The 15,268-nt window shown below is 35.8% G+C and overlaps 1 protein-coding gene across 2 annotated transcripts in view; it reads right to left on the reverse strand.

The window, feature by feature from the left end:
- The window catches only part of LOC108520751 (mediator of RNA polymerase II transcription subunit 13-like), a 64,030-nt gene extending 51,967 nt beyond the window's left edge, over window positions 1–12,063 (reverse strand). For both annotated transcript variants that reach the window (XM_017860251.1, XM_017860252.1), the window contains exons 1-5: window positions 11,922–12,063; window positions 9,327–9,521; window positions 8,774–8,962; window positions 4,682–4,847; window positions 2,420–2,524 (exon numbers count right to left, since the gene is read on the reverse strand). In XM_017860251.1, the coding sequence (XP_017715740.1) occupies window positions 2,420–2,524; window positions 4,682–4,847; window positions 8,774–8,962; window positions 9,327–9,521; window positions 11,922–11,952 (686 nt within the window). In that variant the 5' untranslated portion in view covers window positions 11,953–12,063. The remainder of the gene's footprint in view (window positions 1–2,419; window positions 2,525–4,681; window positions 4,848–8,773; window positions 8,963–9,326; window positions 9,522–11,921) is intronic.
- Between the last annotated feature and the right edge of the window lie 3,205 nt (window positions 12,064–15,268).

Here is a 15,268-nt window from a genome sequence, read left to right on the forward strand (position 1 = left end):
GAGCATTTACCCATACTAGTTCTTTGAGAGACACTTTACGATACCCTCTTCAAAGTAAAGATGTTTTGAAAGTGGATAACCTAATCATAAAGTTAGTTTCTTCAACTGTATTTAATGATTCAGCTACATTGCAAAAAGGTTAGAATGAGGAATGCACAGTAGGTAGGAGCGAATCGCAGAGCATCTCAGCAGGCCAGGAACCTAGCGCAGACAGTGGGGAAATCAGAGGAAGGCCGCCCACTATATGGGTGACCGGTGGTAGGAAGAAACCTGAGGCAGGCCCCAACCATGCAGAAATAGATCATGACTAAAAGAACAAGGAAAGGAGGACTACAATAGACATTTCAAAGGAAGTCAGTGTGAAATCCAGTGACAAATTAAATCTAAAAAGTCTGTAGGCTGAGAAGAGAAAATTGCAATAAAAATGACCACAATAGGGTTCCAAGTTTGTGGGGAAGCATACATGGCAAAATTAAGGATTTTCTTTTCCTTTTTTTCTTTTTTTTTTTTTTGAGATGGAGTCTCGCTCTGTCGCCCAGGCTGGAGTACAGTGGCACAATCTCGGCTCACTACAACCTCCGCCTCCCAGGTTCAAGCAATTCTCCTGCCTCGGCCTCGTGAGCAACTGTGATTACAGGCACGTGCCACCACGGCTGGCTAATTTTTGTATTTTTTCAGTAGAAATGGGGTTTCGCCATGTTGAGCAGGCTGGTCTCAAACTCTTGATCTTGTGATCCGCCTGCCTTGGCATTCCAAAGTGCTGGGATTACAGGCGTGAACCATTGCACCCAGCCTAAGCATTTTTCTTAAAGACATCCCCCAAAATACAAGACTCTCTGAAAGTCAGGTTGGTATAGAAGTTGGAAAGTCAATGGAATGGTGCCTTGGTATGCATATGGTTATAAAAAAAAGACCTGAAGATATGTGCATTTGGCAAAGAAATACAGCAATAATTCCAGAAAACAAAAAGGAAAACATTGTTTATTTACACTTAATGTGTTACAAAAATAATTCCAGGTACCTAACAAAATGTGTAAAATCGGTAAATAGGTTATTTTTTTAAGTGAAAAAATCTGGGCTAAGGTAAGCACAGGGAAAATAAGATGAAAGAAAAGTTAAATACACTACAATTGATATCCTATGTATGCGCTAAAGCTGGGCCTTCACTTGGCTGTGAACTGTCCATAAATCAAAGTTACTGGGAAAATACTTTTTGTCACACAATTCACAACAGCCTAGAGACAAGAGTAAAGTAGCATTCAGCTGTAGTATACCACACCTACTAACACCAGAGAGAGGCTCTCATACGCTCAGAGAGGGAACCCTTAGTGAGCAAACAACTTCTTCAAAAACATCCTCCCTGAAAAATCAATAATGAGCTTCATTAGGCTTATCCTTACATCTCTCAACAAGAGGCTGCCAAGGCAGAGCTTGATAAAAGAATCACCTCAAGAGGCAGGGGAGAAGAGGAAAAGGTGTCAAAGCTGTTCCCTAAGTGTACACACGCAGCAGTCTGCATATATGCAGGCGGCATATGGACCACCTCCTCAGCGTGAAGCCAAGTCACTCATGCTACATTAAGAAGCCCTGATCTCACTAGAGACATGAATGGCCATCTTCTAAATATGCTTATCTCACCTGAACTTTTTATCCACATTGAACGGTATCAAATTTGAAAGTGTATATTTCAGAAGCAAGGCTACTCAAAATAGCCCAGTCTAGGTGAAAAATCACCACCACTTCTTCTGTCAAATGAGCTGGGGGAAAAGACTTAAACGCTCACTTAAAGAATTTAAGAACCCTAATGAAAATCCATAACGATAAGATTCTTTACTACAACAAAGAGTGGTAAAGTCAATGGAATATCCAAGAAGAACGCAAAAATTTTCTACAAAAAAGCAATCTGAGGCCGTATCCAAAGAAGTAAATGAATAAGCAACTAAGATATCATGACTGCAACAATTTTAGCTTTTAGCAGTTGTGACCAAATACCTGTCTCAATCAAAAAACACCACTGCTAGCAACAAAACAAATTATCTACAGAAAGTCTCTTTAATCCAAATTCTATTGACTCAAGTCAATCTGTTTTTAATGTGTATCTCTACTTTAAAATTAAGAGTAGTTAAATAAAGTCATTTAAAGGGCTAAGAATTGTCTTGTCAAACTGATGCCTTTAGTTTTGAAGCTGCTAACCAGAAAAAAAGTTACGGGAGCAATTTGTTAACAGGGCCGACCGTCTAACAAACTCTGAGTCCTGACAATAAAACTGTATCATCTGCATATAAGAAAAAAACTCTTTTTCTTCTGTACTGGAGGAGAATGGAGAATCAGGAAGAACTGATCTGTGAGGCCAGGAGAGGAATCAACAAGATGCACCATCTATCGATCTCACTACTATTTTGCCTTTTTTATTACCTACCTGGAACAAGAACAGCTGACTCTTTGGGTTGGATCCACAAAATCCCAAGTAGCAGGATTGCTAGCAGGCTCTTCTTCAAGAGTTGGAGTTGACATTTGGCTCCTCCTAAAAGGGTTAAAAATGTGACTTATGTGTGAACATAATACCCATACTCCTGGGGAGAAAAATGTTCAAGAGTTGAACACATTTCACTCACATAGTAATGGTACCCTGTTCAAAATGTTTCTATTTGGCTGGGCGCATGTGGTTCATACCTGTAATTCCAGCATTTTGGGAGGCTAAGGTGGGCGGATCACTTGAGTCCAGGAGTTTGAGATCATCCTGGGCAACATGGCGAAACCCCATACATACAAAAAAATACAAAACTTAGCCAGGCACAGTGGTGCTTGCCTGTAGTCCCAGATACTTGGGAGGCTGAGGTGACTGCTTATCTGTAGCACATAAATTCTGAGTCAGGAATGATGGTGATGCTGAACAACCACAGATTATCCACATAGGCGGCTGAGATAGACACCTTTGCTTACCGATGGTTCAATGTACACAAACTTTGTTTCAGGCACAAAATTGTTTTAAGACATTGTATAAAATTAACCTTTAGGCTATGTGCACATGAAACATAAAAAAACTTTGTGCTTAGACTTAAGACCCATCCCCAAGATATCTCACTATGTATACGCAAATATTCCAAAATCTAAAAAAGATCTATCTGAACAAACACTTCTGGTCCCACGAACTTTGGATAAGACACTCATCCTGTAAAATATTTACTAGCATTTAAGAGCAACACTCCTAATGTGAAATAAAAAACAGAAGTATCTCCTACATATCACTGATAATTGGTAGCAAAAAGCAGATACCTTTATTATACAATGAATTAACAATAAGGGGCAATATTTTTGGATTGCTGATTTTGCTACAGCAGATACTGCAAAGTGTTTCAACAGAGGCTCTATAGGGCGTTCTCCCACTCTCTGCCCTCCCACTGCCCTCCTGGTTGCCTCGTCTCCCTGTTCTGTGCTGCTGAGAGAGGGACTATGATCTGTTAAGAGTTGTGGAGGTGTAAGGTTGATGGTGATTAAAAGTCAAAGATGATAAATGAAAGGAAAAGAAAAAGCAAATGTTTACTTGGAAATAATCTAGGCATTACAGATGGAAGTAAAAATATCTGTACCAATTATTCTAAAGGAAAGGATCAATTTTAAAGTGACTAGAGATAGCTTTTAATTCTGGAACGTGACATGATTTTCCACTGCAATTATTTTACAGCTATCTACTACATCTTCAATGGCCTATTCTAGAATCAATTTATTGGCCAATAAATATTTAGTATGAAATTGCTAAAAGCTGGGTCCAAAGGACAGGTTTTAAATATGTATCAAAACTTGGAATAGTAGTCACTCAAGAAACATTTCATTGGCTTCTACACGAAGGAAGTTATTGGAAGTTACTGACATGTATGTCCATATTCATTCTGTTTCAGAGAATCAAGACTCATTTGTCTACTTTCATTAGTCAAGAAAGTAGACATCTACTCATATTAAAACAGATATGAAACTGTGCTGATTATGTTTACATAAATCTTGATAAGTGGAATAGCACTTATTGACTACTGTTTGTCATTATCATTTAGGCAATAAAATAATCATCAGCAGTCTTTTCTAAAAAATCAATTCTCCCCTTATTCCAAAAGTATGTTAAAGAAGAAAGGCAGGGAGATTGGAAAGGAAGGAAAGTTAGGTGGGGGAAGAAAAGAATATAATTTTCTCAAATCAACAAACAGGAGCACGGCAGATAATAAACACCCCTCCAACTGTCATCAGTCTAGTTCAAAAATGTATTGTTAATGACAATTAAGGCCAGTACACAATAGTAAATCAGCAAGGAAGGTTCTTTCCCTTCATAATAGGGAAGCACTCATACACTGATATACAAGGAAAAACCAAACCCACTGGTTACTGTCCTGACACCCACAGTAAATCTCTATGCCAGCTGTGCTACAAAATGTCAGGTCAACACCATGCCAATCTGTACAGTATGAGGAACTTCGAAAACTTCCTCGATAATGAAATCAAGTACAGTAAATGTCTTGATTTTAACATCTTTATTTCAAATTTTGTTCTATTAAATTCAAAAAGATGCAATACTAATCTGGTGACTTCTCAAATTTGGTCACACAATAGTGCAATGTGATTGACATTTTTCAGGTAGCAATCAAGGAGATGGTTACTAAACTATGATCTAGACATAATCGAGAAAACATACTTGGACTGGGTTCTGTTGAGGATGCATTCCTTCCAGACTCGATGGACCATATGATTGTGGAGTTTTGGAGGAATCTTCCCCGATCTCTTTGGACTGTGCATAGTTATCATCCCCCCATCTTGGGAAACTAGGTGACTGGCAGCACTCTGCATACCTCCACTCTCACCTGAAAAAAAAAAGGTAATTTGGAATGTTAAGATTTTCTGAAAAGGTTTCCTACTTCATAGACTTATTTAACATAAATATAACATAACATATATATCTTATTTAACATAAACATGCATTTTAATTGTCGAAAGTCATACACATGTCGCTTTTCCCCTATCCCCTGGCTATAACACTATCCATAATTATGAGTAAAGTTTGTGTCAGAATGGATTTTTTCCCTGAAACTTTGACCACATGATTCTTTGTTCTCTCCCTAAATCAACTAATCAGATGAACACTCACACACCCATAAGGGCACACACATAGAGATGCACTCCTACTCCACATGTATTTGATACAACTTAGAAGGAAGGGTTCATACATCACAATATTAAAGATGCAAACTTCCACTGACTGTTTTAGATTTTAAATCTTAACACAGTCAATGAGTTTCAAGGCAAAAGGAAACAGTAGAGGGAGCTTTATACTCATGTAGCTAAATGGCTGTGTATCAGCAGCACACAGTGCGGTGGATAGGAAAAAGAAAAGTAATGGCACAAAGCTTTTAACAAGGTCAAATTTCAAACTTGTGTGTGGTACTGTTTGTCCTTATGCCTGACACCATGTATTTAAAACTTAGTACTAAAACACTGAAAGAGGTTGTCTTGACATTTTATGTCAGAGGACTAAAAATTCATTGGTTTCTCTCTAGTAACTCCACTTAGTTTTTCCAAATACAGTGGTTATTAATATAATCTATTTCTTTCAATTATGTTCATTATGATTGTTGATGATACTGGTTGTTGTTTACATTTTGAGTATTTTACTACTTCTATCTTATATAAGACAAATACCAAAGTCAATTTCCAGTATTAAATTCTGACTGAATCACTTTTATCTATTTGACTTAGTAAGTATATTATGGATTTTCTTCTCAATAGAACTATGATGCAAAACATCTTAACGAAAGTCAAGATGAAAAAGAAAGAAGCAACCTTATAACAGAAACTAAGTATTCTTATTATCAATGAAAGATGATGATAATATGAGCTAAATGATCAGGCGTACATCTATTAAAAAAAAAGACCCAAATGCTTATATTCTAAGGAAATGAAGCACGCTTGTTTCCGATAAAAGTATTACCATATTACAAATGAGATAAGAAATTTGAACTTTCTTTGCTACCTTTCATTTTAAAAGTTCCCAACTTGGTTCATGATGCAAAAGAATTAATTTCAATTTTACAATTGCTTTCCAAACACCAATTATAAAACTAGGCAAACTGAAGAAACAAATAGAAGTAGGTAACATAGACTTTCTCTCGGAAACATCCTACCAGACAGCTAAAGAGATCATATGCCCATGGTATCATAAAGAAACAATTTATGACCAAGAAAAGAAACAGTAGGGAGAAACAAGCCACACAGACTTTTCTGACTAAAGCTAGGTTGAAGCTTTTCAGTAGCACTTAAATGACTGAACTAAAATCTGAGTGGTATCTTAGATGGAATTAAACAAGACTTATTACTCCAAGCTGTTAAAATGCATGTTGAATGTTGTTACTTGCAATTGCCTCTACATATCAAAGAGGCAAGTGGATATACCAACCCAGATAAGGTATGAGTAACATCACTAATACCATTTGGCCCTACTAAGCCCTCTGCTAATCCAGGAGAACCTTGGTGTTTTTTATAGGGCAAAGTAGCCCATTCTGTCCTATATCTAGAAAAATATGACATTCAACTACAGAATGTCAAGGCTGACCAGGATACTCTCCAATACAGCATTAAGACTCCTAACCTGTAATTCAACATCCTATGATACGAAAATTTAGGTAAATTCATTTTACTGCAAGGATACTGGCAGCTTTTGTTCAGTTTCGTGTGTTTATCTGAAGGAACAAGGCGACATCAGGGGATTTATTTATCAAGGCCTAACACAATAGCATACAGAGTTAGGGGGAAGGAATTTGAAGATCCATAGTTAACTATTCCACATTGAAATTCCGCATCAACAAAACCTCTTGTTTCTGAATTATGACTATTAAGACTTCTGAACTGACCAGAGGTCAAGCATCATGCACACAGCAGGCCTTCAATTTTAAGTTGAATGCAAATTTCACTAAGTACAAGGCAAAACAAAAACAAACAAAAGTGGATAACTTAATAATGTAGTACAATTGTTAAAAATCCAAATTGTGATGTGACATTAAAAACTTTTCAAAATACTGCTAATTCTAATTTTCATATCTATGATTATTACTACAAAAGACTGTGAAAGTCCTTTTTTAATTGAATACAGTTGATTGATGACAAATCCTTTCAAGGAATCATCCAAATTCTCTGCTCTACCAAATGAAAGCTGGAAGTACTTTTTTATTTTTACGAGACAGGGTCTAGCTCTGTCGCCCATGCTGGAGGGCACTGATGCTATCTTGGCTCATGGCAACCTCCCCCTCCTGGGCTCAAGCCATCCTCCCATCTCAGCCTCCCAAGTAGCTGGAATTACAGGCATTTGTCACCATGCACAGCTAATTTTTGTAGAAACAGGATTCCACCATGTTGCCCAGGATGGTCTGAAACTCCTGAGCTCAAGCGATCCACCTGCCATGACCTTCCAAAGTGCTGGGATTACAGGCATGAGCCACTATGCCTGGCCTTGGATGTACTTTTTTCTTTTTGTTTTGTTTTAAACCATCTCAGCAAATACATGGCTCTTAAAAACAGACACGTCCATTTCCATGTCTCCCACAAAACATCTGAGTAATGTCCTCCAGATAATGTGTGCTAAACTTCGAGTTTTGAATACTGCTTTAAATTATTGCTATCACTTGTATATGACTATTATTTACCAAGCACTTGTATATATTACCTAATATGTACTACAATCCAATAAAGTATGTATTTATCAGAAAAAATAACTGAGATTCAGAAAAACTATGAGAATTAAATAAAGTCACTCACCTTGTGAATGATACAGCCAGGTTTTATAACTAGGTGTGTTCAGTCACAAAGTTTATGCTTTTCCCCAATATCTTAACTATAAACATTTATTTAATGCCCACTAATTGCCAAGAATTATGCTAGAAACTTTGAAATTTTGTCTTACTCTGGTAATTTTCACGAGGATTACGTATGTATCATGCTTGATAGTTTATTTTCAAAGTTTAGCAGCCAAGGCTTTATTTACTCTAATGTTCCTGCCAGCTTGGCCTACATTCAATGCGTATAAATAAATAATCTAATTTCAGCTCAAGTATGATGAGTATCCTTTCCATACTGACCACATTTCTAATTAAAGTGAAGTCAACTACAACAATAACAAAGTTAATAGAGGAACTATACTACTCAACAAAGAAGACAAAAATACTCCCAATTTAAACAATTTCTGAATTTTTCCATGAAGACAGGCAGTTCCCACTGTCAAAATTGTCCCATATAATTAATATTTATTATTAATGCAGACACATTACTGACAGGAAAAAGCATTTATTTAGAGCTCCTAATCGCTAGTCTAACTTTACATCTAACAGGGAAAAGAGCTGCCCAAGGCCTGTCCCTAGCTGGCAATGGTCATTGGGGCGGAGACTTCAGTCATTCTCTGATTTAGTGTTCTTCAGTTGTTCACAATTATTTTAAAAACCAACCTACATTTTATCTATATGTGGACACACACACGTAAAGGGCAGATGTGTGTGCAAACCTTAAAAGAATCTAAACTATTTAATAACAATAAAGACTAATATGGACAGAGTTAAAATTCTGAAGTATAGGAATTCTGTGTGTTGATAGTTCTCCTTCTCCATTTTGTAAAATCCTTACGTTACTCTACTACCTCCATCACTTCAAAGAGGAATTTCTGTTTTCTCACACCTGTTCCACAGCAGGTAGACTATACAATTGTCTGAGATCTCTTCTCCCCAGGACACTCCAGGATCCTACTCACCTAAGATGGCCTGTTCTGGAGAGGTGGGAGGAGTCAGAGGCATCCCACAGTTACTTGGGTCCTTCACACTACCAAGCCCTTGCTGCCCAACTGTAATGTGGCCTCCAGCACTGGCAACACTCTGAGGAACCGGGATGTCATTCTGAGAGATCAAAACAAATGCCGAAGGGTAAACCATCCGAACACCACCTATAAGCAAAGAGAACAACGAAAGAACCAGGACTGAGAAAGAATTCACACAAGACTCCCAATTTTATGATTCCAGTGGTGAAAATGGGATGCTCATGAAGTACTGCCAAAAGTGATAGGCTCCATTCTCTCACAAGTTAATAGCTGTTTAAACATGTGTTCCAACATGATGCATTTGGAATACAGGGACCAAGGGTGCTTCAGGCAAGATAACTACTCAGCATATACCATTGTGTCAAAGAGAATTTCTTTAAAAAGATGGGAAAATTATGGAGATTATTTCTGATGAATCTAAATGATTATCTTCTTAAATTAAGGAAGAGGAAGAAGAACAAAGTTCTTCAGGCAAAATATTTTCTCTTACCAACAATTACTTCAACTGCCACAGGGAAATCATCATCATATCCCAAATCATCTTCCTCTTTCGATTCCTCTTTCTTTTTTAGCACCATCGGGTAGAAATACTGCCATTCCTCAATCAACTTACGAGTGGCTGGGTCTGACATCTTGTATGCTTGGCCTGTTAGCGTCCCATTTAAGCCATAAGGACTTACCAGTACTATAGGGGGAGGAGAAACACATGTTAAACATTAGAGAAATAATTCCTACTTAAGTGCAACACTACATATGTGGTAATTTTAGATTACAGTATCACTTAATGTACATTGCTCTTTATTTCCTAACTCTATTTAAAGTATGATTTAAAATAAATTTTTTTAAAAATTATTTTTGTAGAGACTGGGTCTCACTATGTTGCTCAGGCTGGTCTTGAACTTCTAGGGTCAAGTGATGCTCCCGCCTTAGCCACAAAAGTATGATATTTTGAAGTCTCTTATTTTAAAATTTCTTATTATTTATACACCTCTCACTTCCCACAATTTTTAAAGGAAATAAAATATGGATAGTCCAATGTTATCAGACAGCTATGCTTTGAAGCATATACGTATGTTTAATAATAGCTTGTACAATATAAACACTGAACCTTCCAAAACAGAAGAAAATCATTCAACACATATACCCCAAACGCTGCCTAAAACTTGAATACTCTTGTGGTTCCGGAGACTCCCTAAACATCTGTGGTAATCAAAGAATAACATATAAATAAAATTTCTAACAGTGGGAAAGTCTTAATATAAAAAAGCTTGAAGCATAATAGTTATCATTTCTGTTTTGACTGTTTTAGAGGTCTGTTGATAAAACAACTCTAAGTAAAATTTTATTTAACTCAACGTAAAGGACCCAAAATTCATCTTCTTTCGGTATTTGACCTTGATGTCATTTTCACTGAGTCTGACACAAAAATATAGTTAATATAGGACTGTGAATTATCCAGCCAGTTCACAGCCTTGGAGTGAGTACTTCAATCTTCCAAATAATATTTTTCTAAAGATAAAGACTACTTTTCTTAATTCTAATTTTTTACAAAAACTCAGCATGGTCATTAAACGGAATGCCTTCTTTTTTTTAATTTTTTGAAGAGCTAGATCATATGTCACATCAATCAAGAGAGAGATAGCTATAGACATTACATGTTTCGTGGAGTCTTTCTGCTGTTCCTCAATGATCCAAATGGGATAAAAATACTGATTCCAACACACACAATTAATCAAATGTAATTTTTTTGCAATAATGCTTCCAGGAAATTCCCACATCAATTGGGATAATTATGCTCATCATATTATCCATAAGGACAGCAACTGCCTTAGTATGGTCTTCCTCCACACCAATCACCAATCCCTCTTTTCATACTCTTGCTCTTGTATTGGTTCTAATAAATGGTTGCTTTGCAAAAAAAAAAAAAAAAAAAAAAAAAATCTGACAAGCCATTAACTTTGCAAATACGTACAATTTGACTCCACAGTTTAAGAACTGGGTGTTTGAATATTCTAAGCAGTTCATACACTAAACACCTAACATTACCACAGCTTTAAAAATTTATTGCAGTAGGGGAGCTGAAAATTAGGACACAGTTAAATGTGGATTCAATGTTCTTTCTTATCTCAAAAAAAAAAAAAGTTTTATTATCTTTGGGGCAAGAAACAGATGCTTTCATTGAATTAAATCAGAATAGTTTATAGAAAACAAAAAACAAATACAATGGAGTCTAAATGCTCATGACAGGCTGTTACAACAATTATAATATTTTAGTCAAGTCTGTTAAAATAACAGTGTTTTTTAAAATTATATTGTGTGATATGCTAAGACCATTTCAACCAGACATCTCTAATAATGACATATGACTGAACCAAAAAAAGATTGCCTCCATATGGTTCAATCTAATATTATAACATTTAAAAGCTGTTACTCACAGAAAATTCTGAATTCCAAAGACAAAACAAAGATTTGTAATGCTCAGATCAAAAGGACATGAAGTTATTTTGGTGATATCTAGGTGGTAAAGCTGAGAATTAATGAAAATATGAATGTATGAGTTAAATTACAACTAAATATCTATTACCAATGGAGTTTAAAATTAAAACAAAGGAACATCGCTGAAGAAACTATACACTGTATAATTCTAGAACTTTGATTCTGACTGAAATTTCAAATACTAAGTATAATGGTAATCTTCTATAAACCATTACATCCCTAAAACCTTGTTAATAAACACAACAATGAAAACCTTTAATTTGTGACTTTGGTCAATTACTCATTGAATTATATTTTTCAAGTATTTATAATTTTCTTTTGTTCTGAAGGAAATTCTACATTTTATTCTTACAAAAGAATATACATAAGACCATCTTATATATGCGAGAAGCTTCAGCAAAAAACTAACACACTATTACTACTTAATTATGAAATGGTAGTCTTTTCTTCCTTCTTCAAAATCTGACCCTTATGCTTAGTTTTACAATGTCCATTTAAGATAATGTCTCACCCTGCAAAACTTTACTGGGCAAGATGGTTATCCACTCGGTGGTAGATAGGGGTGGAGAGCAGGAACATCCACACTTACCTTGAAATGGTGCAGGTGAAGACTGAGCCATGTGTATATGCTCCTCATTGATCAAATAAATTGGCTGGTGCTGGGCAATCTCCACACTTGTGCATACATTACTTTCTCCATGTAGAAAGAATGTGAAAGCACAGGACAAATGCTCACTACAAAAGAGAGAATGAGAAACTCAACTTTATATTTTGGTAGGAAATGGGTGCTAGAAACAGGAACTACAGGTAAGATACAACTCTACTTTATCAACCGTCCAGTAAGGCTGACTTCTAATTATGGGCAAAACAGAAACTTCTAATTCATTATTGACAAACTAAGCCATCAGATAAATCTGGAAATATGAATATACTGCAGTGAGAACTTCTGTAAGTTACTGTACAAAATGTTTCCAGTTTCATTTGCATAAAATCTCTTATGCCAACTATAAATAACTAAGAACAGAGAATTGAAATAGTTTTCTATTGTCTCAGTGTCCAGCACATGACAAGCCAGTGGTCACTGGGCCACTTTAAAAAATTAAAATGTTTCTCTATCACACAGTGACACAAATATATTCTTCTTTGACCAGTATGTTTAGATAACATTTTTTGTTTTACGAAAATACATTTCACCAAAGGAAACACCCAGTCTTGGTATCCGGGTATTTAGCATGACAGAGTAAATTCAAGATAGTGAGTACAATTTTAAAAGAATTTTGAAAAAAGTTTTAAAAACCCTTGATATCATACTTCTAAGTTTATAAAGTTCACAAAAGCAAAAATGTACATAATTTGAACATCTATAGGTATAAAACAATATAAATAGTAAAAACACTCTGTCCTTTATGAAAATGACACTAGCAACACACCATCTTCTACATACATTATACCTGGCACATTAAATAGGACCAAAACATAGTTTTACTGATTGTGGATTGGCTTATTTTTCAACTGTAAATTTTGGCTAAGGGCGTTTGAGCTGACTTATCCCTATTCATGCCCACTATTTCATGTAGTTACTAGCTTATTTGTAAGAAGCTGGTGGGAGAAATATATGTAGACCATAGCCACAGAACATGTTCTCTTTCCCACTGAGTCCCAACTGTGCATGAGAACAAATACAACCAACATTTATCTAAGAACGGTGCAAGGAGTCTGAAGTGACACTGAAGAAAACACAATCCTTGCCCTCAAGGAGCATATTCACTAGCAAGAGACTGACATGAAAGCACACAAATAAAATAAAGCCAGGCACAAACATACAAATAATAATAAAATGTCATAGAAAGGCTAAGGAGTAGTGATTTCTTCAATTTAGAATACATGAATGCTTTAAGAAGACAAGAACAAATGAAAATGTGAGAAATATCCATTCAGGTATTTTGCCCAGCTTTTAATCTGGTTGGTTTCTGCTACTGACTTGAGTTCCTTAGATATTCCACATATTAATCCCCTGTCAGATATATAGTGTGCAAATATTTTCTCCTATTCTGTGGGTTACCCTTTCACTCTGTTGGTCAATTCCTTTGCTGTGCAGAAACTTTTCAGTTTGATATAATCCCATTTTCTGTATTTGCTTTTATTACCTGGATCTTTGAAGTTTTATTTTTAAAATCCTTGCCCAGATCAACGAATGTGAAGAAGGATTTCTCCTATGGTTTCTTCTAGTAGTTTCATAGTTTTTTATTTTTTTGAATTGGTTTCGTATGTGGTGAGAAACAGGGGTCTAGTTTCATTTCTCTGCATGTAGAAATTCAATTTTCCTAGCATCATTTTTTGAAGACATTATTCTTTCCTCCAGTATGTGCTCTTGGCACCTTTTAAATCAAGTGTCTATTGATAAGTGAATTTATTTCTGGGTTCTCTATTCTGTTCCATTGATTTATGTGTCTGTTTTTATGCCAGTGTCATGCCATTTTGCCCACTATAGCTTTATAGTATATTTTGAAGTCAGGTACTGTGATGTATTCCCCCACCACCGCTTTGTTCTGAAAATAAAACATGCAAACGGCCAACAGGTATATATAAAAAATGTTCAACATGAGTAATTAGGGAAATGCAAATCAAAACCACAGTAAGATATCCCTTCACTTCAATTAAAATGGACATCATCAAAAAGATAACAGATAACAAGTGTTGGCAAGGATGTGAAGAAAAGAGGACATTTATACACTGTTGGTGGGAATGTAAATTAAGACAGCAATTATGAAAAACAGTACAAAGATTTCTCAAAATGTTAGAAATACAACTACCATATGATTCAGTAATCCCACCACTGGGGATATACACAAAGGAAATGAACTCAGTATGTCGAAGAGTTATCTGCACTCCCATGCTTATTCATGATTATTCACAATAGTTAAGATATGGAATCAACCTAAGTGTCCATCAACGGATGAATGAATAAAGAAAATGTGGTATGTAATACACAACGGAATACTATTAAGTTATAGAATGAAATCCTGTCATTTGAGACAACATGGATGAACCTGGAGGACATTATGTTAAGTGAAATAGGTCAGACACAAAAAAACAAATACCACATGAATCTAAAAAAGCTGATCTCATATAAGTAGAGAGCAGAATTGTGATTATCAGAGGCAGGGGAGGGGAAGGGAAGAGATGGAGGAGGTTAGCCAACAGTTACAGTTAAGAACAATACGTTCTAGTATTCTAATGCACAGTAGGGTAACTAGTCAACAGTAATGCATTATATATCTCAAAATAGGTAAAACAGAGAATGTTCTTACCACAGAGAAATGATAAATGTTTGAGGTTATGGATTTGTTAATTACCCTGATTTGATCACTACACACTATATACTGGTATCCAAGCATCACTTTGTAGCTCATAAATACATACAATTATTATGTGTCAATTTAAAATAAAATAGAACTAAAAAAAAAGAAAGAAAATAGGGGTTAATAGTAGAAAGAAAAGAAAAAGAGAAAACATGAGGCAAAGAACAGATGTGGTTACAAGAAGGATGTCGTTTGGAAACTCTTAACAGAGGAATGGTGGGATGTGACTGGAAAGGAGTCAAAAAAAGGATGTTGGAGGCCATCCCTTGAGACATCGAAAGACTCGTATATGCAAAATAACAGGGAGTTAATTTTAAGGATTAGTTTTAGAAAGTTTAAAGAATTGTTCTAAAAATTTCAAAATAGTTTTCATTTGAATTTGCTATGTCCCAAAACACAAATGGTGAGAAGCATAAATTAAAAAAAAAAAAAATCAAAATCAAAAAAATTTGTCAGGCATAGTGGTGCACTTGCAGTTCTGGCTACTGGGGAGGCTGAGGTGGGAGGATCACTTGAGCCCTGGAGATCACAGCTGCAGTGAGCCATGATTATGCTACTGCACTCCAGCCTGCAT

Source organism: Rhinopithecus bieti, unplaced genomic scaffold (genome assembly GCF_001698545.2).
Source record: "Rhinopithecus bieti isolate Rb0 unplaced genomic scaffold, ASM169854v2 scaffold_53422, whole genome shotgun sequence".
NCBI classification, from domain to species: domain Eukaryota; kingdom Metazoa; phylum Chordata; class Mammalia; order Primates; family Cercopithecidae; genus Rhinopithecus; species Rhinopithecus bieti.